The 24,928-nt window shown below is 55.0% G+C and overlaps 10 protein-coding genes across 10 annotated transcripts, besides 9 other annotated features; 5 read left to right on the top strand and 5 right to left on the bottom strand.

Moving 5' to 3' along the window:
* Nucleotides 1-1,124: 1,124 nt before the first annotated feature.
* Nucleotides 1,125-1,505, bottom strand: EKO05_0009894 (uncharacterized protein; the record flags this gene model as incomplete). Its single annotated transcript, XM_059637637.1, has 2 exons — nt 1,125-1,381; nt 1,439-1,505. 2 exons carry the CDS (start codon nt 1,503-1,505, stop codon nt 1,125-1,127), a joined length of 324 nt encoding a protein of 107 aa, XP_059493620.1.
* Nucleotides 1,506-2,377: 872 nt separating this feature from the next.
* EKO05_0009893 (uncharacterized protein) lies at nt 2,378-3,412 on the top strand (the record flags this gene model as incomplete). The annotated part of the gene is made up of 3 exons (XM_038942758.2): nt 2,378-2,600; nt 2,656-2,874; nt 2,946-3,412. 3 exons carry the CDS (start codon nt 2,378-2,380, stop codon nt 3,410-3,412), a joined length of 909 nt encoding a protein of 302 aa, XP_038794454.2.
* A 1,400-nt stretch (nt 3,413-4,812) lies between these two features.
* Nucleotides 4,813-5,494, bottom strand: EKO05_0009892 (Peptidylprolyl isomerase; the record flags this gene model as incomplete). The annotated part of the gene is made up of 2 exons (XM_038942796.1): nt 4,813-5,214; nt 5,267-5,494. 2 exons carry the CDS (start codon nt 5,492-5,494, stop codon nt 4,813-4,815), a joined length of 630 nt encoding a protein of 209 aa, XP_038794453.1.
* Nucleotides 5,465-5,525: a tandem repeat.
* Nucleotides 5,526-6,692: 1,167 nt separating this feature from the next.
* EKO05_0009891 (uncharacterized protein) lies at nt 6,693-7,546 on the top strand (the record flags this gene model as incomplete). Its single annotated transcript, XM_038942907.1, has 2 exons — nt 6,693-7,358; nt 7,415-7,546. 2 exons carry the CDS (start codon nt 6,693-6,695, stop codon nt 7,544-7,546), a joined length of 798 nt encoding a protein of 265 aa, XP_038794452.1.
* A 185-nt stretch (nt 7,547-7,731) lies between these two features.
* EKO05_0009890 (Methylenetetrahydrofolate reductase (NAD(P)H)) lies at nt 7,732-9,805 on the bottom strand (the record flags this gene model as incomplete). Its single annotated transcript, XM_038942902.1, has 2 exons — nt 7,732-9,606; nt 9,719-9,805. The coding sequence occupies 2 exons, from the start codon at nt 9,803-9,805 to the stop codon at nt 7,732-7,734; spliced, it is 1,962 nt and encodes a 653-aa protein (XP_038794451.1).
* A 602-nt stretch (nt 9,806-10,407) lies between these two features.
* On the top strand, nt 10,408-11,621 carry EKO05_0009889 (6-methylsalicylate decarboxylase; the record flags this gene model as incomplete). Its single annotated transcript, XM_059637636.1, has 2 exons — nt 10,408-10,507; nt 10,564-11,621. The coding sequence occupies 2 exons, from the start codon at nt 10,408-10,410 to the stop codon at nt 11,619-11,621; spliced, it is 1,158 nt and encodes a 385-aa protein (XP_059493619.1).
* Nucleotides 11,622-11,745: 124 nt separating this feature from the next.
* EKO05_0009888 ((R)-2-hydroxyglutarate--pyruvate transhydrogenase) lies at nt 11,746-13,537 on the bottom strand (the record flags this gene model as incomplete). Its single annotated transcript, XM_038942906.1, has 4 exons — nt 11,746-11,758; nt 11,818-12,302; nt 12,350-13,283; nt 13,338-13,537. The coding sequence occupies 4 exons, from the start codon at nt 13,535-13,537 to the stop codon at nt 11,746-11,748; spliced, it is 1,632 nt and encodes a 543-aa protein (XP_038794449.1).
* An 85-nt stretch (nt 13,538-13,622) lies between these two features.
* Nucleotides 13,623-13,652: a tandem repeat.
* A 143-nt stretch (nt 13,653-13,795) lies between these two features.
* EKO05_0009887 (Proteasome endopeptidase complex) lies at nt 13,796-14,772 on the top strand (the record flags this gene model as incomplete). Its single annotated transcript, XM_038942896.1, has 4 exons — nt 13,796-13,826; nt 13,886-13,945; nt 14,000-14,387; nt 14,439-14,772. 4 exons carry the CDS (start codon nt 13,796-13,798, stop codon nt 14,770-14,772), a joined length of 813 nt encoding a protein of 270 aa, XP_038794448.1.
* Nucleotides 14,683-14,720: a tandem repeat.
* Nucleotides 14,773-15,031: 259 nt separating the features above from the next.
* Nucleotides 15,032-15,077: a tandem repeat.
* Nucleotides 15,078-15,153: a tandem repeat.
* A 36-nt stretch (nt 15,154-15,189) lies between these two features.
* Nucleotides 15,190-15,754, bottom strand: EKO05_0009886 (uncharacterized protein; the record flags this gene model as incomplete). Its single annotated transcript, XM_038942980.2, has 3 exons — nt 15,190-15,373; nt 15,493-15,672; nt 15,750-15,754. 3 exons carry the CDS (start codon nt 15,752-15,754, stop codon nt 15,190-15,192), a joined length of 369 nt encoding a protein of 122 aa, XP_038794447.2.
* Nucleotides 15,405-15,479: a tandem repeat.
* A 36-nt stretch (nt 15,755-15,790) lies between the features above and the next one.
* Nucleotides 15,791-15,853: a tandem repeat.
* A 114-nt stretch (nt 15,854-15,967) lies between these two features.
* Nucleotides 15,968-16,097: a tandem repeat.
* Nucleotides 16,098-16,585: 488 nt separating this feature from the next.
* Nucleotides 16,586-20,362, top strand: EKO05_0009885 (uncharacterized protein; the record flags this gene model as incomplete). The annotated part of the gene is made up of 4 exons (XM_038942836.1): nt 16,586-16,645; nt 16,706-19,043; nt 19,097-20,242; nt 20,292-20,362. The coding sequence occupies 4 exons, from the start codon at nt 16,586-16,588 to the stop codon at nt 20,360-20,362; spliced, it is 3,615 nt and encodes a 1,204-aa protein (XP_038794446.1).
* Nucleotides 16,764-16,846: a tandem repeat.
* Nucleotides 20,363-24,928: the final 4,566 nt, after the last annotated feature.

The following is a 24,928-nucleotide window of genomic DNA, read 5'->3' as shown; positions in this document are numbered from 1 at the left end:
ACACGTCTCTCGATGTCTATACTCGTTAAGCTGCCAGCTGTGCACGAGGCATCTAATAAAGATTGCATATACAAAAAAATGTATCCCAAAGGACAAAGTTGCTTGTGAAATGAAATCTGCGAATCACTAAACCAAAACGGTCACCGTCTCCTATTTGTCTCCCTTATCGTGCTCAACAACCCAGTTTTGTCACCTTCATACCCTTGAGATGATGATTGTTTACGCACGATCGAAGCTGTGCGATAGTCGAGCGTGAACTGTAAGATGGCCGAAAGAGCTATAGACCAGCGGCATCAACCCTCAAGTCTTGTACAGATAAGCAGCGCTTCACGTCACAGTCGCACTAGAGCGAAAACAGAAGAACGCTAGCTAGATCATAGATCATGATTACTCTTTCTATACGATAGAACTACCAGTCCGATAATGAGTACTTAGCACAATCACTAGGACCGAGGAATGGCAGATAGACGATAGGTACTAGGGATCCAACACGACAATATGTAACAATGACTGCTAGAACCCAATAGAGCCAGGTAGACTTGTGAAGAGCTCCGTGGGACAGGGTTGGCGTACAGTAAGCTCGATGCTGGGAGAATACCAAGATATTGGGAGTGGAGCACCGGCCTCTTTGATTCAAGCAAAAGCAGCACATCAAGTGTCTAGGAACAGCCAAGAAAGTCAAGACTTGGAAGAAGCAGGTACGAAAAGTCGAAGCAACATCGTGGGACATTGCAGAAGCAGGTGGATGATCCAGACTTGAAGTTGTTCGGCGCAAACTTCATGGTATCATGAATAGTAGAGCCATCGCTACTTTGGTTTTCGTTCGGGCATGTTGAATCGCAGTAACATGATTTGCAGAAACTACAATACAGTGCACTCATTCACCACAATGGGGCCTTGATCTCTTGGCTGACTGTTTTGACAACCACCCTCGGGTAAAGGTAAATCATTCACCGCCCCAGATTTTCGTAGAGGCTCAGCTCAAGTAACGCAGGAATGATATTGCCCGTAAAGGGAATGACAAAAGCGCTTACGAATCATTTCTTGTTTAATCAGTAAACACTTTCTCTGTCCAAAGTAAACCTTCCGTCATATAGTTCGCTCTGGCATTGAAGGCTCGGCTCTCAGCAATTGGCGTGCGGGTTGGGCCCACAGTCAGACCTTTTGACCTCGGCCTCAGTGGCAGGCTCTCTCTTAGGGATGATGAAACCGAGCGCCTCGCCCTCTGCACGGCGGTAACCCTCCTTGGGCACGGTGGTTGAGTCCCCAGCGACAGCCTTCCTCTTGGGAATAATGAAACCGAGCGCCTCGCCCTCTGCACGACGGTAACCCTCCTTGGGCACGGTGGTTGAGTCTCTAGCAGCAACGTTGGCATTGCTGACTTTAGCCTTTTTGTCAGTCCAGGAAGCGATTTTACGGACGTCTGATTGTTCTTTACCTTCAGCGACCGGGGCTGCTAAGACACCCGCACCGAGCACGGACATAACGACGAAGGAGAGCTTCATTGTGCGAGATAGAATGTATGGACTCAGGAGTTGGTTGTGAGACTTGGATGGAGAGTTGGTGAAGAGCTGCGCTGGCACAAGAGCATACTTAAGTTTCCTGGGACGGTATGTTTGAAGTCTCGGTGTCTTCTCTTGCCAACAAAAGAAGCGCTAAGGCATCATCCAACATTCGTATGGACCATAGAGACTGCTCCAATAGGTAGACTGCCAGCCGATGACGACCATGGTATCGATGCCTAACACCAATCTATTCTCTCGACTTCCTGAAAAGATCTGGTCACCTGCATCAGGCCACTCAGGAATCCATGCAAACTCGTTTATGCTCAAGGACGCCTAGAATCCTGTGGCGCGGAACGACAGCATCAAGCAATCCGAACGGTGCCCAAGATCCTTATCACAAGCACGGCAAGCATTCAAACTACCTAATGAGGATCTTCAGCCGGTACCATTACTCAACTCTGCCGATCAAGCATTTTCCTCCTGGAGTAAGTCTGCTTGATCAATCCTTCGCAGGCGGCTAGGCATGTGCGTGCTTGGCCATGATCCTACAGACGCAATAGAAACACTGGCTTTCGGCTTACCTCCATTAACACAAGCTATTAAACTCCATCTGTACTCTCAGTGGACGGACTGCATGTCGTATCTTCGGCAGGTCAAAGTAGTTGGTGGCCTTATATGGACCAATCAGGCAGGTGATAGTAGCTTCTCAAAGTCACCAAATGTACCCGGTCATGACGCGACTAAGGCTATCCATCACGTTATCTAATAGTGCGAAACTCGCATTTGTACCTGGCTCGATAATTAGACTGCTTCGCTACGAAAGCACGGTCAGCTGAACAGTTAGTTCACAGTAAGATTAACATAATATCACAATGAGATGGGCAGAGAGAGTCTACAAAAAGGTGACGACCAGAGATCCCGATGATTGCGAACACGACTACCAAGAACCAAAACCATGTTTTCGACACACAAGCAATTTCATGCACTTCAACCTCGCATTTTTCACTTTCAACGGTATATTTCTTTCCGCTATGCTCTGGAGTTCATACCGACCAACGTCACCAAATCGGCTACTAAAGCAGGTCAATAGCTACAGTGAGCGCTCATATCTCACACTGCGATTATGAAAAGGGTTGACGTATATCGACAGCGCCCCTCCTAGATGCTTACGACTTAGCGTTTCACACTCGCACCCCAAATGCCAGCCTATACAATGTGCCATACAGCATCTACAAAGACAATCCGTCACCCGCCGTAGATGCTGCGTGGGAGAAAATAGCAGACACACCCATTCTCGTCATCTCACGGGCGGATGTGATCCGTATGGGAAAAGACCCTGAATATGCTGTCCAAGTACCTCTCGATTTCGGTGCGCGCTCTTGATCCTTGGTTTCTGTGCATTTGATCACGTCAATACGAACACAGACTAACACACCACAGGCTATGGTGAAGACGGGTTCTTTGCTGTAAATGACGGTCAGCATCTCATTCATTGCTTGAACGAAGTTCGCGAATTCGCGTTCTCTTCCCATTACTACAATGACTCCTCGCCGTTGACGCAAATGCAAGCAGCTCACCGGTCGCGTTGCATTGGTGTGCTTCTCGATGCACTAACGTGCCAGCCGAGTCTAGGTATGGTGTTGTGGGAGTGGGTTGAAGGTCAGGCTATGCCAGAACCGGATTTCGGGGTTCAGAGAATGTGCATCAAGCAGGACGTTTTTAGGGAGTGGATGGATAAGAGTGAGGTCGATAGGAGTGTAATGAAGGGATGGAACGGAAAATGGGATGGTGGTAAGAGCAGAAATAATGGCTCAGGAGGCAAGACCAGAGTCAAGGTCGTACCGCCTGAAGCACAAGATGGAACGGAGTTTGGGCATGACAACATCCATCACCAAGACCATGTCTAGAATGGAACAGTACAAGAGCAGTATGACTCAAACTGGCGATACCAGCTTTCTGCTAATAGTGCAATATTTACCTAAGAGTTTAGCGTACAGACAAAGCTCTCTTGCCACGCAGAATCAATTCGCTGATCATGTACACGTGTAATCAGAGGCTCTACATTTCTGGAGGAGAGGGCTTGTAGATGACTTCAAACAGTCAGTCTTTCTTTGCTCTCCACGCACTAAACCCTCTTCAAGGCCTACAATCGACGCTCGGAGATAGCAGAAGTCCTTATCAAGACGCTCTCGGACAGCACCACTCGCCAATTCACTAAAGTCCCGAGAACACCAAATGAAGCGACCGTGCAGAAATGCGGCTTCTTTGGTGGCGGCCCAGACCGCACAGGCGCCGGTCAACTCGTCTGGTTCTCATGCATGAGAATGAGCAATTAAGAAGGATAGGTTAAAAAAGTACCGGAGTCAAGATCCTTTTCATCAATGCCCAGTTGTTTCCAGTACTCGTTGTAGATCAACCCAAGATGGAGACTGATGATCTGCATCTTCTCGTGTGGATGATCCTGGGCCAGGAGTTGGAAAAGCAAAGCGCCGGAGAGCTTTGAAAGAGTATACGAAGAGCAAGATACCACCTCAGGATGAGATGTGATATGGATGGATGCTGTAGAGATATGCAGAACAAACTGCACTAGGAAACCCGTCCGTCGCGTCGTACTGTTTTTTCATAGATGGTGAAAATGACTTACCGTCTCTTTGTTACCCCGCCTGGGCATGGAGCTTTTCCGTGAAGTATAAAGGAGACCTCAAGTTCACCACAATCTGGGACCACAATTCGCTCGAACCAACTTCCAACAGTGGCTTCACCTCTGTAGACTTCGGGACATTGGCAACATACACGCCAACCACGGTATCCCGGTTGGCAAGTTCCTCCCAAAGCGTGTCAACATCTTCGAAATTCATCCTCGAGTCGATAGCGGGCCGTCTCAAGTACTTCACCGCGACGACCTATGATGACGGATTCGAATCAACACATGATCTTCCAGATCATTGAAGAAAAAGCGACAAATCCTGTCAGCCAAGGGATCCCGCCATCGAGCTCAGCATCTTGCAGCACCGACACACAAGCACATTTTCCTAGCGCTCTTAGACGCATCGCTCGAGTTCAAGCTCTACTCGTCTATCAGTGCATTAGCCTACAAAACGGAGATTCCCGTCTGCGCCACCTCGCGGGAAAACACATATCTGCACCGCCAAGCGGGTTGTTGCAAATGTCAGTGATTGATGAGCAACTCATACGAAACACAACTCGGCTCAGAATTGCACCAGCCCCGGAAGAACGGAGCTGTTCTGACAGAACCGACGATAGATATGAAAGGGAATTCTTCATTAAATATTTTCCATCGGAACCATCAAGCAGCAATGGACTGAGCCTTGATAATGACGACTTGCTCAAGTGGCCTGTCGCCAGCATCAGTCTTCACATTTCCAATCTTCTCGACAACATCCAGCCCGTCAACCACCTGACCAAAGACGGTATGCTTGCCGTTCAAATGAGGAGTGGCGGCAAGTGTGACGAAGAACTGGCTACCGTTGGTGCCGGGGCCACTGTTGGCCATGGACAGAACGCCAGGGCCCGTGTGGAGAAGAGAATTGTCAAACTCGTCTTCGAATTCGCCGCCCCATATCGACTCTCCGCCACGACCGGTGCCGGTGGGGTCGCCGCCCTGGAGCATGAAACCGGGGATTACTCTGTGGAAGATGACACCGTCGTACTTGCCAGCGTCGGCGAGGCCTGCAAAGTTCTGGCATGTCTGGAAGTGTGACGTCAGGAGAGCTCATCACCGTACCAGTCATAGCACATACCTTGGGCGTCTTATCACTGTACAGAGCAATGGTGATGTCGCCATAGTTTGTCGTCATAAGAACTCCCGATGCCTTCTTGGATGAGACGCCCGCGGAAGTGTTGCTCTGAGGAGCTTGAGCAGACGTCGTGGTCGTGGGCGCTGTCCTGTCTTGCGTCTGAGAGGCAGCTGCCGGCTCAGAGTGCGAGCTGGATGAGTCGTGCTTGAAGATTTTCTTGAGCTTGTCCATTGTGATTGTGATTGAAGGCTGATTGGGATTGACAGTGAAACACTCTGAAGGCGATATATGTGATGGGCAACGATAAAGGTCGATGACGGAGTGAGACGGAGGGAGGAGAAGATGATGCCAAAAAGCTGCTGAGATTCAAGGAAGAGAGGAATCTGCTACGTCATTGTGGCTGATGAAAGATGAAAACGTGTGTTGGAGACGGTGCAAGTGACAGTGCCGCACTCATCAACAGGACGTCGTACTATGCCTTGCCTTCTTTTTTGAAACAACTTCGATGTCAACATTTCAATCCATTGAACATCGTAATAGGAAAAATGTGCATTCACGCGTTGGCAAGATCTCGTCAGGGTAATTGCACTAACACACCCTCCCCGGCCGATCTCCCGCGCTGCTCGCCCCACATTGCCATGCTTGGCTTCTCCGCATCCGAATCTTGCCTGGCACAAACCGGCTGTTCAGCTGCACAACACAACAAGACCATATTCGAAGCAATATTCTCGGTTCACTCGTTATTATGTCGACATTGTGTCCACACCCTGTTGGCTGATCGTGTTAGGCGCTGCGTGCACATGTGAAGCCCCTAGCTCATCCTTCGTAGGTCCGCAACCTCGTGTGCGCAGGCAGCTCAAATGGTGCATAGGCCAGAGATGAGGCTGCTGCAGGAAGACAAACGACACGGTGTTGTGTGCGCCTAGAACCCAGATACAACATCGTCCTTGGAGTGCTGGCAGGCACACCTCCAGCTGGCTAACCTTTCGACAGTGCAAAGCGACAGCATAGCCACCAGATGTCCATCCAAGCACCGGGTCGGAAAATCTGCTGGTCCGGTGTTTGCATCTAGCAATATTTGCAAGTTCGGACGATGATTGTCGTCTTCCAAGACAGACTTCGGGAGGATCTCTGCCGGAATGACGCAACGGGCCGACACCGAAGCCGCGCTAGACCTGAACTCGCCCAGAGTGATCTGCATAACCGTCTTGGGAGGTCTTGTCACTCAGGCATGATTCGACTGGGATGGTCTTGGCCGAGTGAAATACGGATGCTGTGTAACTGTAGAGTTCGAATAGCCTCAGAATCGACTGTAGTAGGTTTCTGTACCACAGGTCCACCACGTGGGCCAGGGAGGGCAGGTATAAATCGCAGCTCAAGCGCTCGCTGGTCGACTTCACCACTGTCCCTTGATCCGTACCCTAGCATCATGAAGCTCCTTTCTCTTCTCTCTTCTCTCGCCTTCGCAAGCAGCGCTGCAGCATCACCGCTGGAGATCTCGAAGCGCCAGTCCACCGCCTGGCGCTACAGCTGCGACACACGCGCTGCTCCAGCGGACTTCAAAGCCTTCGATCTCGGCGGGTGTACAGCCCAGCTTTCCTTCACCAAGGACCGCTACGTCGCAATCCAATGGGCCTTCGAAGCCACTTATGCCGACGGCAGTCGCGCTGAGCACAAACCGTTCCGCGACTTCAACAACTTCGGCGTGAGCGACACCTTCTACCCATACCTCGGCAACAACTTCCTCACGAGGCTGCCCGGCAGCTCGGCGTTCACTGCTGTGCATGAGTTCACGAATGTGTGCAAAAGCGGACAGGCGCCTGTGAGCTGGCGGTTCTACACGACCTCGGCGAACAGTGCGTGTTCCCCTGCAGACTACCGGTACACTACTGGCCAGATCCGCACCGTGGGAGGTGTCTCTCGCCCAGCCAAGGTCTCTGGCGTGACGCTGCGGAGAGCGAATACAGCCGGAGACTTCCAGGTCGGCTGGTCGGCTGTCGCGGGCGCTGCTGCGTACTCTGTTATTGTCCAATACCCCACGGGGACAGATGAGGTCGGTGATGCATACACCAATGTGCGAGGTGCACGTGTACAAGTGAGTCGGAACGGTTCCGTTCCTCGCAAGAGGATATCAGATGCTGACGAGACCAGGGAACATCGACGATGGTCGCCACCACCACGCGCAGGCAGGATGTGCAGCGAAAGTGCATTGTCCATGCTGTCAACGCTCAGGGCGTATGGTCGTTCACAAATGATGTCCAGCCGATTGCCGCCAGCTGGTAGAGCTACTCCACGTCAAGATTGAACATCTACGCGGAAGTCAGCTGGGAACGCTATCACCCAAGTACATAGACAGCAGAGCAACCAGATATCGAGCGCGTTGTTGAACAATGCCATGTACCATATCGATACAAGACCCCTTCTCTCGTGCCACCATCTGCTTCTACTGATACAAGGCATCTTTTCGCTCAAGCGCTCAAAAACTCCCACAGTCCGTCTCCTTCGACAAAGTCACCCCAGATGACATTGACCAGCCACACGTCGTTCCTCGTCTCCCGCAGCAACTTCCCGGTGGCGCTCTTGGTCGGGTAGATCCTCTGCCACTCCTTCCAGATGCTGAAGGCCTCGTCCCTCCAGCTCTTGAAACTGACTGCCTCGATGATTGTTGGCGTGACAATCTCCTTACCAGCAAACGTGCCCCATGTCACAGGGTTCACGCCATCTTCCTGGCTGGCTTCGAAGTCTCCCGCTGCGTTACCAGCAAAATAAGTGATTTGCTCGTGGGCGTCGAGGCGAGGCTTAAGTTCACTGAAGGCGGCGGAGGGGATGAAGAACTCAACAAAGGGCTTCTGGAAAACGTAGCCGTTCTTCGGTCCCCAGCCAAAGACAGGGTCTGTGGAGCGAACACCGTTGACAGCGGGCTGTGATGCGACGGTCCACCAGCCCTTCGCGTTGAGGGCTAGAAGCTGTGGAGCAATCGTACTGGTTTCCTCGGACAGTGTCTGCTCGCTCCAGGGGAGGGCTTCGAGGGTGCCTTCAACGTGGCGTTTGAACAGGGCGGAGATGTCATTCTGGGTGACGGGATGGCCCCAGAGCTTGAGCGCTGAGGTGTTGGAGACGTGTAGAGTGGGACCGTAGCCGTCAATTTCACCAAAGGCGGGCGAGCGTGCGTCACCCCAGCGACCATTGGGGAAATCGTCCCATGTTGCTTCGCGGCCGAGCGAGCCTTCACCTTCAGAGATGGCGAGGGTGTTGGCTCGTGTGTTGACGGGCCCTCGCGGCTGGCCAGCTTCTGTGTCGGAGGTTTCGAAAGACTGATTTGATCTCGAGGCTGATAGGCGCTCCCTTATCACTCTGTTGTGTGGGCTCGAGTTGATGGACGAGAGACGGCGTCTCTGCCTGTTCGAAGGAATGCCACTCGGTGGCTCCAGATTGATGGCCGGTGTTGTTTCGATCACGTCTCCGTCATCCTCGGTCGGTATTTGGCCAATGAGGTTTGTGTCTTCCAGGATATGTGATACCGCTTTCTCCAGGTTCAGGGTGTAGAAATGGAACCCTCTCCTGACGACGTCAGGTCGCGATCGAATGTGCTCGACCATCTCGGCCAGGATCTTGACGCCGACTCTCTTCACGAGCTCATCATCGGCCTTGACTGCATCCAGCCTGGCCAAAAGATCCGCCGGCAGATTTGCATGACTCAACTTGGTCGTCCGCCTCAAGATGGAATAGCTCTGGATAGGCATCAAGCCTGGGATGATCGGTATCGTCTTGAATGCGCCACTCTCATGCTCCCTCAACAACGTCTCGAACTTGTCGTACTTGTGCACGTCGTAGAAGAGCTGGGTCATTATGAAGTCTGCGCCAGCCCGTGTCTTTTCGACGAGATGAGGTATGTCGTAGCTCGGGTTCTGATGCTCCGGGTGGCTCTCGTCCGAGTGTCCTTCGGGGTAGGCAGCAACGCCAAGGCAAAAGTAGTCGCCGTACTGTTGTCTGATGTACCTGACCAGGTCGATCGCCCACGTGAAGTCCCTGTTCGAGTCCTGCTCCGGTGTCTTGTCCTCGTCTCGGTACTCCTCGCTGCGCGGCGCGTCGCCACGCAGGGCAAGGATGTTGCGGATGCCGAGCACCTTGGCCTGTTCGAGGGCCTCGTCGACGAGGGCGCGGTCCATGTTGGTACATGTCAGGTGCAGACAAGTGGTAAGGCCCAACTGGCGCTGGCAGATTTCGGCGAGTTCGAGAGACTTTGTCGCTGTGGAGCCGCCGGCGCCCCAGGTCACAGTGACGAAGAGCGGGCGCAGGGCCTGAGACATGCGCTCGAGACGGGTCTGGAGGTTGGCAAACCCCTGGCTCCGTGTTAGCAAGCCTACCGCAGCTGTCGCGCATATCGCGCATATCGCACATATCGCGCAGCCTGCCCATGCCCCGTTCTGGGTGCAGGCGCGTGGTGGGGCGTACCATGGCCGTCTTGGGCGGGAAGAACTCGAGCGAGAAGTAGTTGGCGCCATCGGGCAGGGCGTGGATCTTATCCGTGATCTTCTCCATCGTGGGATCGTGTTGTGCGCAGGGCGGGAGGGGGGTGGTGGGGGGTGCGGAGAGTCATGGCGGCGAAGCTGGGAGCCGTGAAAGAGAGGGCAGCTTGCAGCTGTGGGCCTGTGGCCTGTGGCAGAGAAAGCCGTGTGGGGCAACTGCGATCGGCGACGGGATCCTATTCCTCGATCGAGCTGCAGGAGCCACACACGTCCGGGTGCATGGCCGTAGGCAGCCCGCCCTGCGTCGCCTGCGATATGCCTGCGATATTCCTGCTCACTCTGCAGTCACCGCTGCGATCCGCGAGACTTGCATGTTCGGTGCGAGAGGCCATGTGCGGCGTCTGCAGTGTCACGTGCTCGCCTGCTCGCGCTTCACCTGAGCTGGTCCCACATCAGACTGCCCCTCAAATGCCCCTCAAATGCCCCTCAAATGCCCCTCATCCTCATCACCCCTGCATCCTCCCCCGAGCTGCGAGCATCGCTGCGAGTCTCCAACCGCTGCTTGTGCACGTCCGGAGCGGGGTGCCGGGTCTCCTGCACAGTACACAGTAAGCTGACACGCCATGGCGATGCCTTGCTTTGGTAGCATGTACAGCCCCTCTGCTCGTCTTGCATATGTTGGAACAATTTCTGTCGATAGCTCTTAGAGGTCGTGTCGCCCGCAGTCTACGTATTGCTCCAGTCCAAGACAGTCATCGACGGCCGACATGCTTCTGTCCGTCTTCTCCATCTTCTCCATCTTCCCCGTCTTTGTCCTAACCGCCTCGACAGCAGCCACCGGTGCCAACATGACCGACTCGCTCCCCCGAAGGATAGATGTACACTCGCATTTCCTCCCGCCAAGCTATCGAGATGCACTTGCACAGAATGGCCACTCGCACCCTGACGGCATGCCCGCCATACCGGAATGGTCCATCGACCGACATCTGGAAATGATGAAGACGGCGAATGTTTCCAAGTCCATCCTCTCCCTCTCCTCTCCGGGCACTCATCTCGCGCCGGGCAACGACACACTTGGACGCGACCTGGCCCGCGAGTGCAACGCCTATGCTGCTCACGTGAAGAAACATGACCCCGAGAGATTCGGTTACTGGGCCTCTCTGCCCCTGCCCCATGTTGACGCCGCGTTGAGAGAGATGGACTTGGCCTGGGAAGAGGGCGCGGATGGATTTGGACTCATGACAAACTACCACGGCCTCTATCTGGGCGACCCAGCACTGGACAGCGTGTTTGACAAGATCAATCAGCTGGCCGCCACCGTGTTCATTCATCCGACAAAACCCTGCACGCGCCAAGGAGCTGGCGCAAATGCACAAACACTCGACGCAACGCCGTTTGGAGAGCAGTACCCGGTGCCCATCTTTGAATTCTTCTTTGATACCGCACGGGCTGTAATCAATCTGTTTGGGAGTGGAACCGTGGATCGTTGTCCCAACGTCACTTTCATCGTCCCCCATGCTGGTGGGGCACTACCCCCCTTGATGACACGCTTCATCCAATTCTCGAGCGTGGTGCCGGGGGGAAGAGTGTTGGATGCGAGAAAGGTTCGCGAACAGCTCGATAAGCAGTTCTACTTTGATTTGGCTGGATTCGTCTTCGACGGACAAAGCGGAGCGCAGGGCCAGCTCAAGGCCTTGATCGATGGCTTCGACATTTCCCATGAGAAGCTGCTGTATGGAAGCGACTTCCCCTTCACCCAGACCGAATTCGTGGAAAGCTTCGCCAGGAGAATGAAAGACGGGTTGGAGCATCTGTTCGATCCAGGCCAGAGGATCGCAATCTATGAAGAGAACGCGCGGAAGCTGCTGGGAAAGGAAGATGAGAAGTGACGAGACGGAGCCGTGGGGTTGAGCACGAAACCACAGAGAGGGAGAGCACGAAACCACAGAGAGGGAGAGCAAATAAGGATGATCTAATAATACTACGTCCAAGCTTATATGTACTTGTAGGGGTTCATGATGCCCTTCTGTAAAGACGTCAGCATCAGTCGAAACAAGGCAAAAGGGGGCACTTGCAGGATCGTACAGGTCCTTGATCTGCTTCATCAGCTTGATCATGGTCTCGTTCTTACTGTAGCTGACGTAGGGCTTCTTGGTGACACCAAGGCCATGCTCAGCGCTGATACTTCCATTCCTCTTCTGCACCCACTCGTACACGAAAGGCTCCAGTTTCTTCTCGACAGCCTTGTCGAATCTTCGAGTGGGAATGTTCAAGTGCAAGTTGGCGTCGCCCATGTGGCCGTAGCCAACAACATCGACTACAGGATAGTCGGGACCGTCACCGACGAGACCGGCTTCAGTCAAGCGGTCCCTGGTGTCATTGACGATGTCGTACAGCTCCGAGATGGGAATCGACAGGTCGTACTTGTACACACCACCCTCGTGCCCAAGAACTTCGGTGATGCCCTCGCGCCATGACCAGAGCTCTTGTATTTGCGTCTGGTTGTCAGCTAGGGTGCCGTCGAGGACAATCTCGGACTCCATGACATGCTCGAGGAAAGCTTGGAGTTTCTGCGTGTGTCAGTCGTGGCCGTCTTGACGGTAAGATGCTTGCCTACCTCGCTATCGTGGTCGGTGTTCGAGCCACTTGTCTCGACCAAGCAGTAGAAAGGGTAGTCTCCCTCGAGGGGCATATTCTTGCCGGTGACCTTGTTGACCAGCTTTTGGGTGCGACCGTCCATAAGCTCGAAGGCAGAGAGGATCTCTGCAAGCTGGCCCTTGGCTGTGCGGTAGGCTTCTTGTACCTTCTCGAAGCTTTCGAGGCCGAAGTAGGCAACGTTGACAGCCTGCGATCGTGCCGCGCATTGTATCGACACGGCGGTGATGATGCCAATGGTGCCCTCGGCCCCAATGAAAAGCTGCTTCAGATCGTATCCAGTGTTGTTTTTGCGCAGAGTGCAGAGATCGTTGACAATGGTGCCGTCTGGAAGGACAGCCTCAATGCCCAGAACATTGCCGTGGAGACTGCCGTACCGCAGGAGACGCAGACCGCCAGCATTTGTCGCGACGTTGCCACCAATCTGGCACGAGCCCTTTGCGCCAAGGTCGAGCGGGAAGATGTGATTCCTCTCTGCGAGGTAGTTGTCGGCGGTCTCGAGAATGACTCCAGCGTCAGCAACCAGGATCCCGGAGACTTCGTCGAAGGACCGAATTTTGTTCATCTTCTGCAAGTTGATGACGATCTCGTCGAAGACGGGTACGGAGCCACCAACGAGACCGGTGTTACCGCCCTGTGGCACCACAGCGATCATGTTATCATTGCAGTATTTTAGGATCTTGCTGAGCTCTTCCTTGTTGCTTGGCTTCAAAACGACTTGAGTGTGCCCACGGAACTTGCGCATCCAGTCACTGTTGAAGGGCTCAATGTCTTCTGTCGCATCCTTTGTGAGTCCATCAATGCACGCAGAATCCGAGCCCAACAGCTCTTGGAAGTACTTCACATGCTCTTCTGTGAGTTTGGCAAATTTCGAATCTCTTTGAAGTTCTGGGTATCTAGCAGGGGTCAGACGTCAACTCGGCGATTTATTCCCGGTGGTTGCCACATACGACTCCGAGGTGAATTTGATGGTCTTTGCAGGCGCGGGCCCATCCAAGCCTCCTTTCGAATCTGGCTGGTGAGGTTCCGATGTCGCCGAAGTGATTCTTCTGCGTTGAGGTGCCAATCTCAAGCATTGCGTGCGTGGCGCAACGCGGGCAGACAGCGCACTGCGTCGAAGCGACGATACCAAACGCGCTGAAGTCGCCATAACGCAGGAAGTGAAGGCAAGATCAAAGAGTGGGGGAGCGTTTGAGATGCGCCTCGTTGAAGATCGATGGTCGATGACATAAGACGGCAAGGCTTGGCAGGCCAGGCAAGAGCAACGACGCGGACAAGCTCCACCGAGCTCCCCGTTGACTTGCCGCCGCCATCTACAACACGTCCCCGCCGCCCGATCAGCTCAACGCCGCTGTGTCCCACCCACGCATCGTAGAAAAACGCCGCATAGCACTACACACCTCTCACGATGGCATCAGGCTACGATCGTGCGCTCTCAGGTACAGACCGACAGCAAACAGCGGGCGTATCGCTTTCGGTAGCAGCTGACGCAAGGCAGTCTTCAGTCCGGACGGCCACGTCTTCCAGGTCGAGTATGCCCTCGAAGCGGTCAAGCGAGGTATGCGGTCTCGATCAGGCGTCACAGTGGCGACGGACGACTAATGCCCGGCAGGAACATGCGCAGTTGGTGTGAAGGGCGCGGACATTGTAGTGCTTGGGTGTGAGAAGAGGTCGGCGATGAAGCTCCAGGACACGCGCATTACCCCCTCCAAGATCTGTCTCGTAGACAACCACGTCGCCCTCGCCTTTGCAGGACTCAACGCCGACGCCCGCATCCTAGTGGACAAGGCCCGCCTGGAGGCACAATCACATCGTCTGACGGTGGAGGATCCCGTGTCGATAGAGTACATCACCAAGTACGTTGCCGGCGTGCAGCAGCGGTACACACAGAGCGGTGGTGTCAGGCCGTTTGGCATCAGCACACTGATCGTCGGCTTTGACCCCAACGACAAGACCCCGCGCCTGTACCAGACGGAGCCGTCCGGGATCTACTCTGCATGGTGAGCCGTGTTGACAGAAGATTGAAGTGAAATGATGCCAACTCGTTATAGGAAAGCGAATGCCATTGGACGATCCAGCAAGACCGTGCGCGAGTTCCTGGAGCGCAACCACAAGGAGGGCATGGACCGCGAAGAGACGATCAAGCTCACGATCAAGTCGCTGCTGGAGGTGGTGCAGACGGGCGCGAAGAACATTGAGATAGCGATATCGGCACCGGGCAAGGCGCTGGAGATGCTGCCGGTGGAGGAGATTGAAAAGTACGTGGAGAACATCAACACGGAGAAGCAGGAGGAGGCGGCCAGCAGGAGACCGGGACGGCCAGCGGGCAGCGGAGCGCTTCCCACGCGCCCTACGCCGGCGGAGGGTTCTGGCTCGGGCGCGTAGGGAATGAGGGCATCAGAAGGGAGATGAAGAGGGTCTAGTGGTCTCTTCTACCTTTTATAGAGTAGATTCTCTACTTTTGTGTTGGTCTCCTGTAGTTATGATTCATGGCATGAAATAAAGAAATAGCGTCTAGTCTATTTGACATCTATAGAGTAGATTCTCAGATCCGCAGGTTCTCCATTCCCGTCACTGGTCCGGTGTGTGATGGTGGCTCGACTCGGCGCAGTCTGTGACTTTGTGTGGTGTGGTCTCTTGAGGCGTGGTGTGGTGTGGTGTGGTGTGGTGTTTGTGCTGTGATGTGGTGTACTGCACTGCACTGCACTCACTGCACTGCACTGCACTCACTGCACTGCACTGCACTCACTGCACTGCACTGCACTGTGATGTACCGTGGTTGCGGTGTAGGTATAGCCAGGCTCATCCCAGCTTGTGAGGCGCCTCCTCGACGTCGAAGATGGAGCGCATGTCCTTCTGCCTCTGGCGGTCGTCCTTGATCATCCTGTTGTCGACTCGGGCATCCTCGCCCTCGACGTTCAGCGAGGCCTTGGGCGTGAGGGCGTCGAGGACAAAGTGGTTGTCGCAGTGCGGGCAGTACTCGTCGCTGGGCCTCGGTCAGCATGGCCATGGGGTGTGTGGAGTGGAAGGGAAGGGAAGTGCAGGTGGAAGTGAAGTGCAGGTGGAAGTGAAGTGCAGTGCAGTAAAGTGCATGGGGCCATGTACCTGTCCTCGAACTCGCGGGCGTCTTTGCGAAAGGCCTTTTTGCACTTTTTGCACACAAAGACCATGTCAAAGGCTTGGAGGAGTGGGTGGTCGGCCGTCTCCTGGTGGCACTGGGCGCAGTCGAACCACTTCTTGCAGCATGGCGAGCGGATGGCGACCTGGGCGTTGAGGACGTGTTTGCTGTGGTCGCATCTGTCAGCGGCGCTCTTGGGGGTGGTGGATGGCGGGGTCGGCGGGGGAGAGGTGCGCTGGCTTACCACATGCTTGCGGCCGTGGACGTGCAGTCTGCAGTCGAGGATGCTGCTGCTGTTGCTGTTGCTGCTGCTGCTGTTGCTGCTGCTGCTGCTGCTGCTGCTGCTGCAGGTCGCGGGGTCGGAGCCGTGCGGGTGCGGGTGCGGGTGCCTGCGTCTGTTGTGTTGTGCCTGAGGAGGGTCCAGGCGCGGAGAGGCCAGTCGGGAATGTCGCCCACGGGTCTGGCATCCACAGCATCCACGGCATCCACGGGTCTGCATCCACAGCATCCACGGCATCCACGGCGTCCACACATCCACAGCGTCCACGGCGTCCACAGCGTCCACGGCACCCACGGCATCCACGGCACCCACACATCCCCAGTGTCCACCCCCCCCACCGCCGCAGACCAGCGCTCGCCTTGCTCGGCCGCCTTCACAATCACGAGCGTCTCGCGGTCGCTGCACGGCCACCGCGCCTGAAACACGCCCGCACCTCACATCCCCGCGCAGTCATCCCTGCAGGCCAGCCAGGCTCCAAGGGTACGCGTCCACCGTCGGCCCAGCAAAGCGCCCACGTCTGCCTACGTCTGCCCACGTCTGCCCACGTCTCCGCCGCCCGCCCGCCGCCGCCGCCGCCACCGCCAGCCCTCGACCTCGACCTCGCCCGCCCTCGACCTGCAGCTCCATCGCATCCCCGCCCTCTGCGCCCATGAGCGCCTGCGCCGCGTGACCTCCGCCGCCCGGCCCAGCTCCACCGCGCCCGCACCGCCGCCAGCGCCCAATGCGAACAGCTCCCCGGACGTCGATGAGCAGCTGCAGCACGCCTTCCGGTGCTGGCTGACCAGGAGGATCCCCCCGCCATGGACCAACACGCTGAACACGCTGAACACCCCCCCGACGACACCGACGCCTCGTCCATCGTACGTCGGCGCCCCTCCCCCACATGCACTCCGCCCTGCTCCTACTGACGATGCGCGCAGAAGCCCGTCTCCTCCCTCCGCGCCCAGTTCGAGAACCTGCTCAGCGCAAACAGGGCGCCCGCTGCCTCCCCTCCCCAGCCCTCGCCCGCCCCGCCAGACCGCCTCGCCGCCTCCGACGACCACCGCCGCTCCGACGGCCGCATCTCCCTCGACATCCCCCGCGACCGCCTGGACAGGAGCCCGCTGAGCGTGCGCGGCCTGACGGGCAATGGCAAACCCACCCCGCGCTCGTCCATGCTGCGGACGCCATGGAGCAACCCGAAGCCTCGCCCCACGTCCATGGTCGCCTTTTCCCCGCCCCGATCACCCACGCGCTCGCGCACGCGCTCTCCGCCCAAAGTCACCGTCCAGTCCCCCAAGTCGCCGCCACCGAGCAGCACGCCTCCCGTCCTGTCGCCTCGCCCCTCTCGCCCCAAGTCACACGCAGCCCTAGACTCGCCTTCTCCCCCCGCACCCCCCAACCCCTCGCGCCCTGTCCACATGGCCAGCAGAACCGGCACCCCTGGCCTGGACGCCAAGCCGCTGTCTGCGGCAACCACAGGCTCGAGTCTGTCCGGCGAGCCTCGCAAGAGCGATCGACCGATTTCCTCGGCGCCGCCGATGCCACCTCCTGTCAATCGAGCGGGGAAGCCCAAGCTGGCACCCAAACCGCAGCCGGTAGATACCACAGCCCGGCCAAGGACAAGCTTGGAGCCAGCGGCGAGACCAGAGGAGGAGCGCATCTCCCCTTTCAACACCCCACCCAGCAGTGCAGGCAGCGCCAAAGCCCCGAATGTGTCCCCGCCCGTGTTGCCCGTGGCCTCGAAACCAAAGGGGATGCCCAAGGACGGCTATTTCCCACCTCCGCCCGTGCATCGTGCAGTAGCCGAGAAGCTGCCCTCCACAGACTCGCGAATCGCAAATCAGCCGCCGAGACGCACATCACCGCCGACCTCCCACTCCTTCCGCAACGGCGACAGCCACCAAGATCGCCCAGCACTGCCCGTCAGACGCGACAAGGACACGGTGGATTTGAGGAAGAGCGTGCAGTTGCAGCAGTCGGCGCCGCCAGACGTACCTGTCCGAAGATCTTTGGATCAGGGGAGGCCGCTATCGCTTGCAACCGACCACAATGCGAAGAAGATGCCTCCGCCGCGGCGCGCGCAAACCATCAATTCCACCGTGCCGCCAAGGTTTCTGAGGCCGCCAGAGCCACCACCACCTCGAAAGTCGGGAGAGATGAAGCGACCGACACAAACACCAACACCACCACTTCAACCGCCTCGAAAGCCTTCGCAAGCCTACACATACGATTCAGACGAATCGGACAGCTCACCGGAGAAACAGACTACGGCCGTGCTCACCGACTACCCTGACTCGTCGCAAGCGAATCGAAGACCCCCACTCTTTCCAGATACCATAGGAGGCATACCCACTGGATACGACACCAAGCTGTTCGCCGTTTGTGGGGATTACATATGTACAACAGGATACGTCACGAATGTATGGAATGTGCTCAACGGCCGACTGTTGATGAGCTTGAGCCATGGTGATACCGTGAAAGCTACCGCAGTCGCCTTCAGACCCGCAAAAGACGTCCAAGACGAAGGCAAGCGCCTGTGGCTAGGCATGAACACAGGCGAAATGCACGAGATCGACATACCCACCCAAAGCGTCGTCTTCACCAAGAATGCTCATCCACGCGCAGTCATCAGCAAGATCTTCAGATACGCAGGCGAAATGTGGTCGCTGGATGACGAGGGCAAGCTCCACATCTGGCCAGCGGACGAGTCAGGTTCGCCCTCGCTCCATCAGGCGCCGCTTACCTTCCGAGTCCCGCGGGGCCATACTTTCTCCATTGTCTCCGGCTCGCAGCTATGGGTCGCTTACACAAAAGAGCTACGAGTCTACAAACGTACGGGAGATCACAATCACTTCCAGCCGCTCACCGACGCTACTCTGTCGCAGCTCAATGTAGGCGACGTGACGTCTGGAGCCATCATCAGCAGTCAACCCGACCGCATCTACTTTGGGCACATTGATGGAAAAGTCACCGTGTACGCGAAGAAAGGCTTCGAGTGTCTGGGTGTTTTCAGCGTCAGCTTGTACAAGATTAGCTCTCTCGTTGGTGTCGGTGACTTCCTGTGGGCAGGCTACAGTACCGGGATGATCTACGTCTACGACACTTCATGCACGCCCTGGAAGGTGCTCAAGGACTGGAAAGCGCACGACAAGCCGATCGCAGGCATTGTCGCGGATCGATCGAGTATTTGGAAGCTGGACAGGTTCCAGGTGGCTTCGCTAGGTACAGATACCATGTTGCGCATCTGGGATGGCATGATGAAGATGGACTGGCTTGGTAAGTCAAGCGCCGACATGATTGTGAACTGACGTGGAGCTAACATGGTCCAGAAATCCTAATGCAACAACGCGATTCCGAATACTGCGATTTCCGGGAGCTTTCCGCGCGGGTCATGACCTGGAATGCCGGCGCCGTGAAACCGACCACTCTGCGTCAATCGGGAGATCGGGATTTCCTGCGCGACATCGTGGAACCTGAGAACCCTCCAGACATCTTGGTGTTTGGCTTCCAGGAGCTGGTGGATCTCGAGAACAAGAAGATCACAGCCAAGAGCTTCTTCAAGAAGAAGAAGCAAAAAGATACCTCGGAACACGAACACATGTCCCATCAGTACCGGGCATGGAAAGACCACTTGATACGCGTTCTAGATGAACACGCTCCGAGGGAGAACTACATTCTTCTCCACACAGCCAATCTCGTCGGCTTGTTCACGTGCGTCTTCGTAAAGTCATCAGAGCGTAACAACATCCGAGACGTGAGCGCTGCAGAGATCAAGCTTGGCTTCAGTGGTCGCGTGGGGAATAAAGGCGCGCTGGTCGTCCGCTTTTTACTCGACGACTCGTCGCTCTGCTTGATCAACTGCCATCTTGCAGCCGGCCAGACGCAGACCACACACCGGAACAACGACGCGGCATCCATCATGGAAGCTGCGCCATTGCCAAAACACCGCTCTCCTTCGGACTGTGCAAACTTGTTCGTAGGTGGTGGCGATGGCTCGATGATTCTGGATCACGAGATCTGTATCTTGAACGGCGATCTGAATTACCGCATCGACGCCATGCCACGAAACACCGTGGTCGACTGCGTGAGACAAGGCAACCTGGCGAAGCTTCTGGAACGCGATCAGTTACTGCTCTCCCGCAAGCGTAATCCTGGGTTCCGCCTTCGCGCGTTCAACGAATTGCCCATCCACTTTGCGCCGACCTACAAGTACGACGTTGGTACCGACAACTACGACACGTCCGAGAAGAAGCGCTCGCCAGCTTGGTGCGACCGCCTGCTCTATCGGGGCTTGGGTAGGATCAAGCAACTCGACTACAGAAGACACGACGGCGTAAAGGTATCTGATCATCGACCTGTCAGTGGCAGATTCAAGTTCCGTGTCAAGACGATCAACTCAAAGAAACAAGATGTGGCGAGAGACAAGGCAGAGGTGGAGTACGAGGCTGTGAGGAGACGTATTGCGAACGACATCAGTAAGTAAGCTCCGCGGAGGCAGATCGGCAATGGCTAACGATTGTGCAGAGCAGGATTATCTGATCAACGTATTCGGGCTATCCGCCAAGGAAGCTCAACAAGCCCTCAAGGGCGCGTAAAACCAACGCACAACCAAAAGAAGAAAACCTCTGCAACACCTAATGAACGAACAACGGCTGGAAGAGGCATGAAAAGCATTGCATTACAGGCGATGTGGGCTGCAATTTTGAGCGTTTTGGCGACACGCGAGGCGTTACATTGTTGTTGATCCCAACCCTAATCGAGGCAAGTGCTGTCGCGTGGAGTAGCTGTGACGTCAAGACGACCGAATGTCCATGACGACCACTTCACATTGCGATTCCCTCGCAATCACATACTCAAAAGCTCCCTTCCTGCCTGATCTCAGTGCTTCATGTCCGTATCTGCCATTGCTCTACGTCGCGCACCACTGCCTTCTCCTGCTGCACTTCCCCGCGCACGCCTGCTAGCTGCGCACCTCACACGACCACAGTTCACAAAGTTCTCTACAACCTCCCTTAGAATGGACAAGAATCAGTGCCGCGGCGAGTCAACCACGGGTATTTCCGAGTGGAAGCAGCGCCCTCCTTACCGCGTGCACGACAAGAAAGTCGATAACTTCGACGTCAAGTATTCGGCCAACTGCCATTGCGGCAAGGTCGAGTACCAATTGAGCCGCCGCGAGCCTCTCGACAGCAAGCTCTGCCATTGCACAACCTGCCAGACACAGCATGGTTAGCTCCACCATTCTGACCAAACTGGAGACCTCGCACTGACGCACAGCAGCCGCACCCTTCCAGTGGGCAGCCATCTTCCACAAGGATGACATCAACTTCACCAACGGCCACCACAACCTCGAATGGTACGACCCGTCTGAGAAGTCCATTGAGCACAAGCTACCCTGTAAGGTGCGCTGCTCGTTCTGCCACAGCCCCATCATGGACGAGGGTCGCAACATGATCCTGCTGTTTCCCTCGCTCATCCACCTGAAGACCGACGAGGACAAGGCCTACTTCAAGCCCCGCTGCCACATGTTCTACGGCCAGCGCGTCATGGATATTCCCGACGGCCTGCCCAAGTGGAGCGGCATCAACAACGAGTCAGACCTAATCGAAGACTCACCGCCCGAGAAGGTCAGAGAGCTTGAGAGGAAGCGTGAGCAGGAGCGCGAGGAGAAGATGAAGGAGAACCCCGACGAGGCTACAAAGGAGGGCACCGGAGCTACCAAGCAGGGCGGTAAGAGCGGTGCAGGCGCAAACACCCGGTAAGGGTCTGTTGCTGAGTCGAGCGAGACACGAGGCGTTTGGAGTAGTAAAAGCTCGGGATTTCAAAACTATGATGTATAACAGAAGTGTGCTAGACGCACTACGAGCGAGAGCACGAGCAAATACTTGACTCGGCTTCATGACGCTACGAAAAATGAGATGAAAGACGAAAGACATTTGTCTTTCTCAGCACAACTGCACCTATTCCCTCCCTCTTGTCCCTGGCTGTGTACCGCATGTAGGGGGGCGTCCACCCTTGTCGCTCCTGCCCCCCAGCTGGTTAGTAAGCCGGCAGCGCGGTGTGCGCCTTTAGTGGTGTCTACGCTAAAGCCTAGGTACGCGCTATTAAGCGTAATACGCACAGAGTAGTTAAAGCTGTTAACTAGGGAAGGGCGCAGCGTTAATAGCGCAGCTGCTGCTATAGCAAGAGCGTGTCGCGTCCAGGATGCTTCCTTCCACTTGTTTTCAACCTCTGCGCATCTTCTTTGGTCGTGCACTTTGTCGTCTTCGTCTGGGTTTCTACCTTGCTTAGTCTCAGTTATGTTGTCAATGTTGAGCCGTGTATCGACAGTCAAACTCATCGTTGGTCCGTCTGCCGTACCATACCCAGTGTTCTGACGCGCCTACTGAGTCGATACGATGCGTGAATCCAACCTTCTCTCGCCAAGTCCAACACTTAGATCCAGCTGCTGCACGTCACTGGATACTGGAGCGTGCCCTGCTGCGGTCAGACTGCGCCATGCTGCAGCGTTGATCGAGGTCATTGGATACCAACCATTTTCTCTGCCAAGATCTACTCCGCTCCTTTGGAACAGCGCTCAAACTTCCTCGTCTACGCCTGACTCTGACGCCTTGGCAAGTGTGTGTCGAAGATGCCCGAGGCTGCCCAGAGACATTGGCATCTCAAATTTCTTAACCGACGACAGATTCACCTCAATCGCGATGATCTAGAGCCGTTCCCTAACAAGATGATTATCGGCTGTGGGGGCTGCGGTACCGTTTACGAGATCATGCTCGGTAGTGTGACTTTAGCCCTTAAGACAACATATACGTATACTTACAGCAGATACCCTACAGGAGGTCAACGTCTTTTGCCACGTATGAAAAGACAGACACTAGCATATAGTGGCTCTAATTGGGTTCTATGTGTATACTGAGAAGCGAAGAGGACAATTCGATATCGGCCTTGTTATCTGGCCTGTTGCTTGCTGCGACCTAAAACACTTCTTGAAGGAGTCGGAGGTACTGGTTCGTTTTGACGAACCCACGCTTCTGTTCCATACTCAGAACGAAGAACTCACGTCCGCCATCCACACGGTCAGCGCAATAGCTTACACAGAGGGAATGACTGTGGTCTCACAGCTTTACCATCAAGCTGTAGAACGTTTAGCCTCATACTTTGGTTGCATTGCCAATGCTATCTTATGGCTACACAAAACAGCACATGTCCACTATCGGAATTTGAAGCCCGCACAGATGTTTCTGTTGCGCGGCGGGTTGTGGCTTACCGACTTTGGCATGTCTACACTCATCATCGATCCCGACAACAGCGCGACAAATCGCGCCGAAAGATTGACAATGCGATACAAATCTCCCGAACGTCAACAGGGACTGCCGCGTGGTAGGGCAGAAGATGTATTTGTCCTCGGTTGTATCTACCTAGAGATGGGCTATGTTTTGATTGGGCAATCAGTCAACGATATACACATTCGCAACCGAGTCGAGAATGGTCCTACGAAGCAAGCGTAGTTAACAACATTGACATCTGGCTGGAGCCTCCGGCCTGTACCATGTACTCGACCCAGGGTTTTGATCTCTCTAGATTGCTCAGATACATGCCAAAGTATGGCCCAGAACGTCGTTCAACGATAGGATCTGCAGCCAGTCACCTTGCCGGAAGGTCCAAAACGCCTTTTGATTTCTTCGGCCCATGTTGTTCAGCCGTCACATCCAAGGACGCGAGGCTTTCAATGACAGCACCTCATGTCTACGAAGCGGTTAACGCTAGTCAGAGTCCATCGTCTTGGTACTGGACACTGGACATGCCGGGACCATATGCTAATAGAAGCCCTGGAATGCTGAGCTCTAGCACTACGCTACAGAAGAAGTCTGCTTTCGCTGTCCCTCTGCATCGAAATAGGAATGAAGCGTTCAAAAACCATAGAAGTCACTCTATGGCAGACTTCGCATCTCAGTCAGTCATAGCACCAAAATTCAAAAGTCGAGTTGCTCAGAAGTGCGAGCGAAGGTTAATCCTCCTCGAATTAGGGTGCTGTAGCGGACGTCGCAATGCTCGACTACTGTTTCATCGGCTCTGACTTCCAGCCACTGCATGACCCCGATGTGGATGACTTGTTCCGGACTATGTACCCACCAGGATCGTAAGCAACAGAAGGCTTGCTTCCCTTGCACATGTATACGCCGGACCACTGTGGTTTTGAACTTTTATGAGTGCAAGCTCTGTTTCAGGCTCGGTGAAGGCTTTTGATCTCGCAGATGAAAGTTTCGTTGTTGTTCCAATAGGGACGACGGTCGCACACAAGAAACAGCAACATCATGAGGTTCTTACTCGATATTCCTGCAAGGTTGAAAGCTGTTCCAGGATGTTCGACCGTCGCGATGCACTTTTAAGACATTACAGTGAATATCACCTGAATCTCACCAACGTTCATTCACCTCCTCAGCTTGTTCCAGCAGAATACAAAGAGACTATTCTCTTCATCCCTTTGAAGAATTTCGTGGCCATGAAAGATCTAGGACACGTAGTTGACCACCTGAGCAAGGCCGGATTCATGAACAACACTTATCCTTTTCGAATTACCCATCAAGAAGTCTTTGTGTCAATTGATGTGTGCGGAAACAGACTCATACAATCTTTTCCGAACCCCAAACAACATCCGCCTTTTATTTCTCTTTGGTCTGGATGAACTGACTCTGAGAGCTCTGCCTGGCATCACCTTATACCGCAGTGAAGCCATGGCTATCTTGCTAACGGCTTGGGAGGCTTCCAGATCTCGAATGCCGAGAAGTCGTGTCGCGACAATGCTGTTGGCGGTAGAGTCCGGCTTTATGAGCCAAGACCCCGCAGAAGCCGGGCGACCCGACCCCACTCTGACTGCGAGAAGCCCTCCGACTGGACATGACGTCTAAACAAGCTCGCACTTGCCAGTGGTGCGTATGCACTTACTCAGCAATTGACCGAACTTGCGGGGAAGCAGTGCTAGTGTTCTGCTAGCACTCTAAACTTGGGTGTTGTGTTCCATTTTGGTGCTGGAATTGGTTAGAACGCCCGATCATCTCAGCGGTCGGAATTGCCTTTTGAGTTGCGATATTCGATGTTAAAGGAAACAATCGAAATAAGACACGACGGGATCGTGGCAGCACGTCGCACTTCTTGTACGA

The sequence above is a fragment of the Ascochyta rabiei genome, chromosome 18, assembly GCF_004011695.2.
Source record: "Ascochyta rabiei chromosome 18, complete sequence".
Classification (NCBI taxonomy): domain Eukaryota; kingdom Fungi; phylum Ascomycota; class Dothideomycetes; order Pleosporales; family Didymellaceae; genus Ascochyta; species Ascochyta rabiei.
Note: the sequence above shows the minus strand (reverse complement) of the source record. Positions and strands in the feature narration are given on the sequence as shown.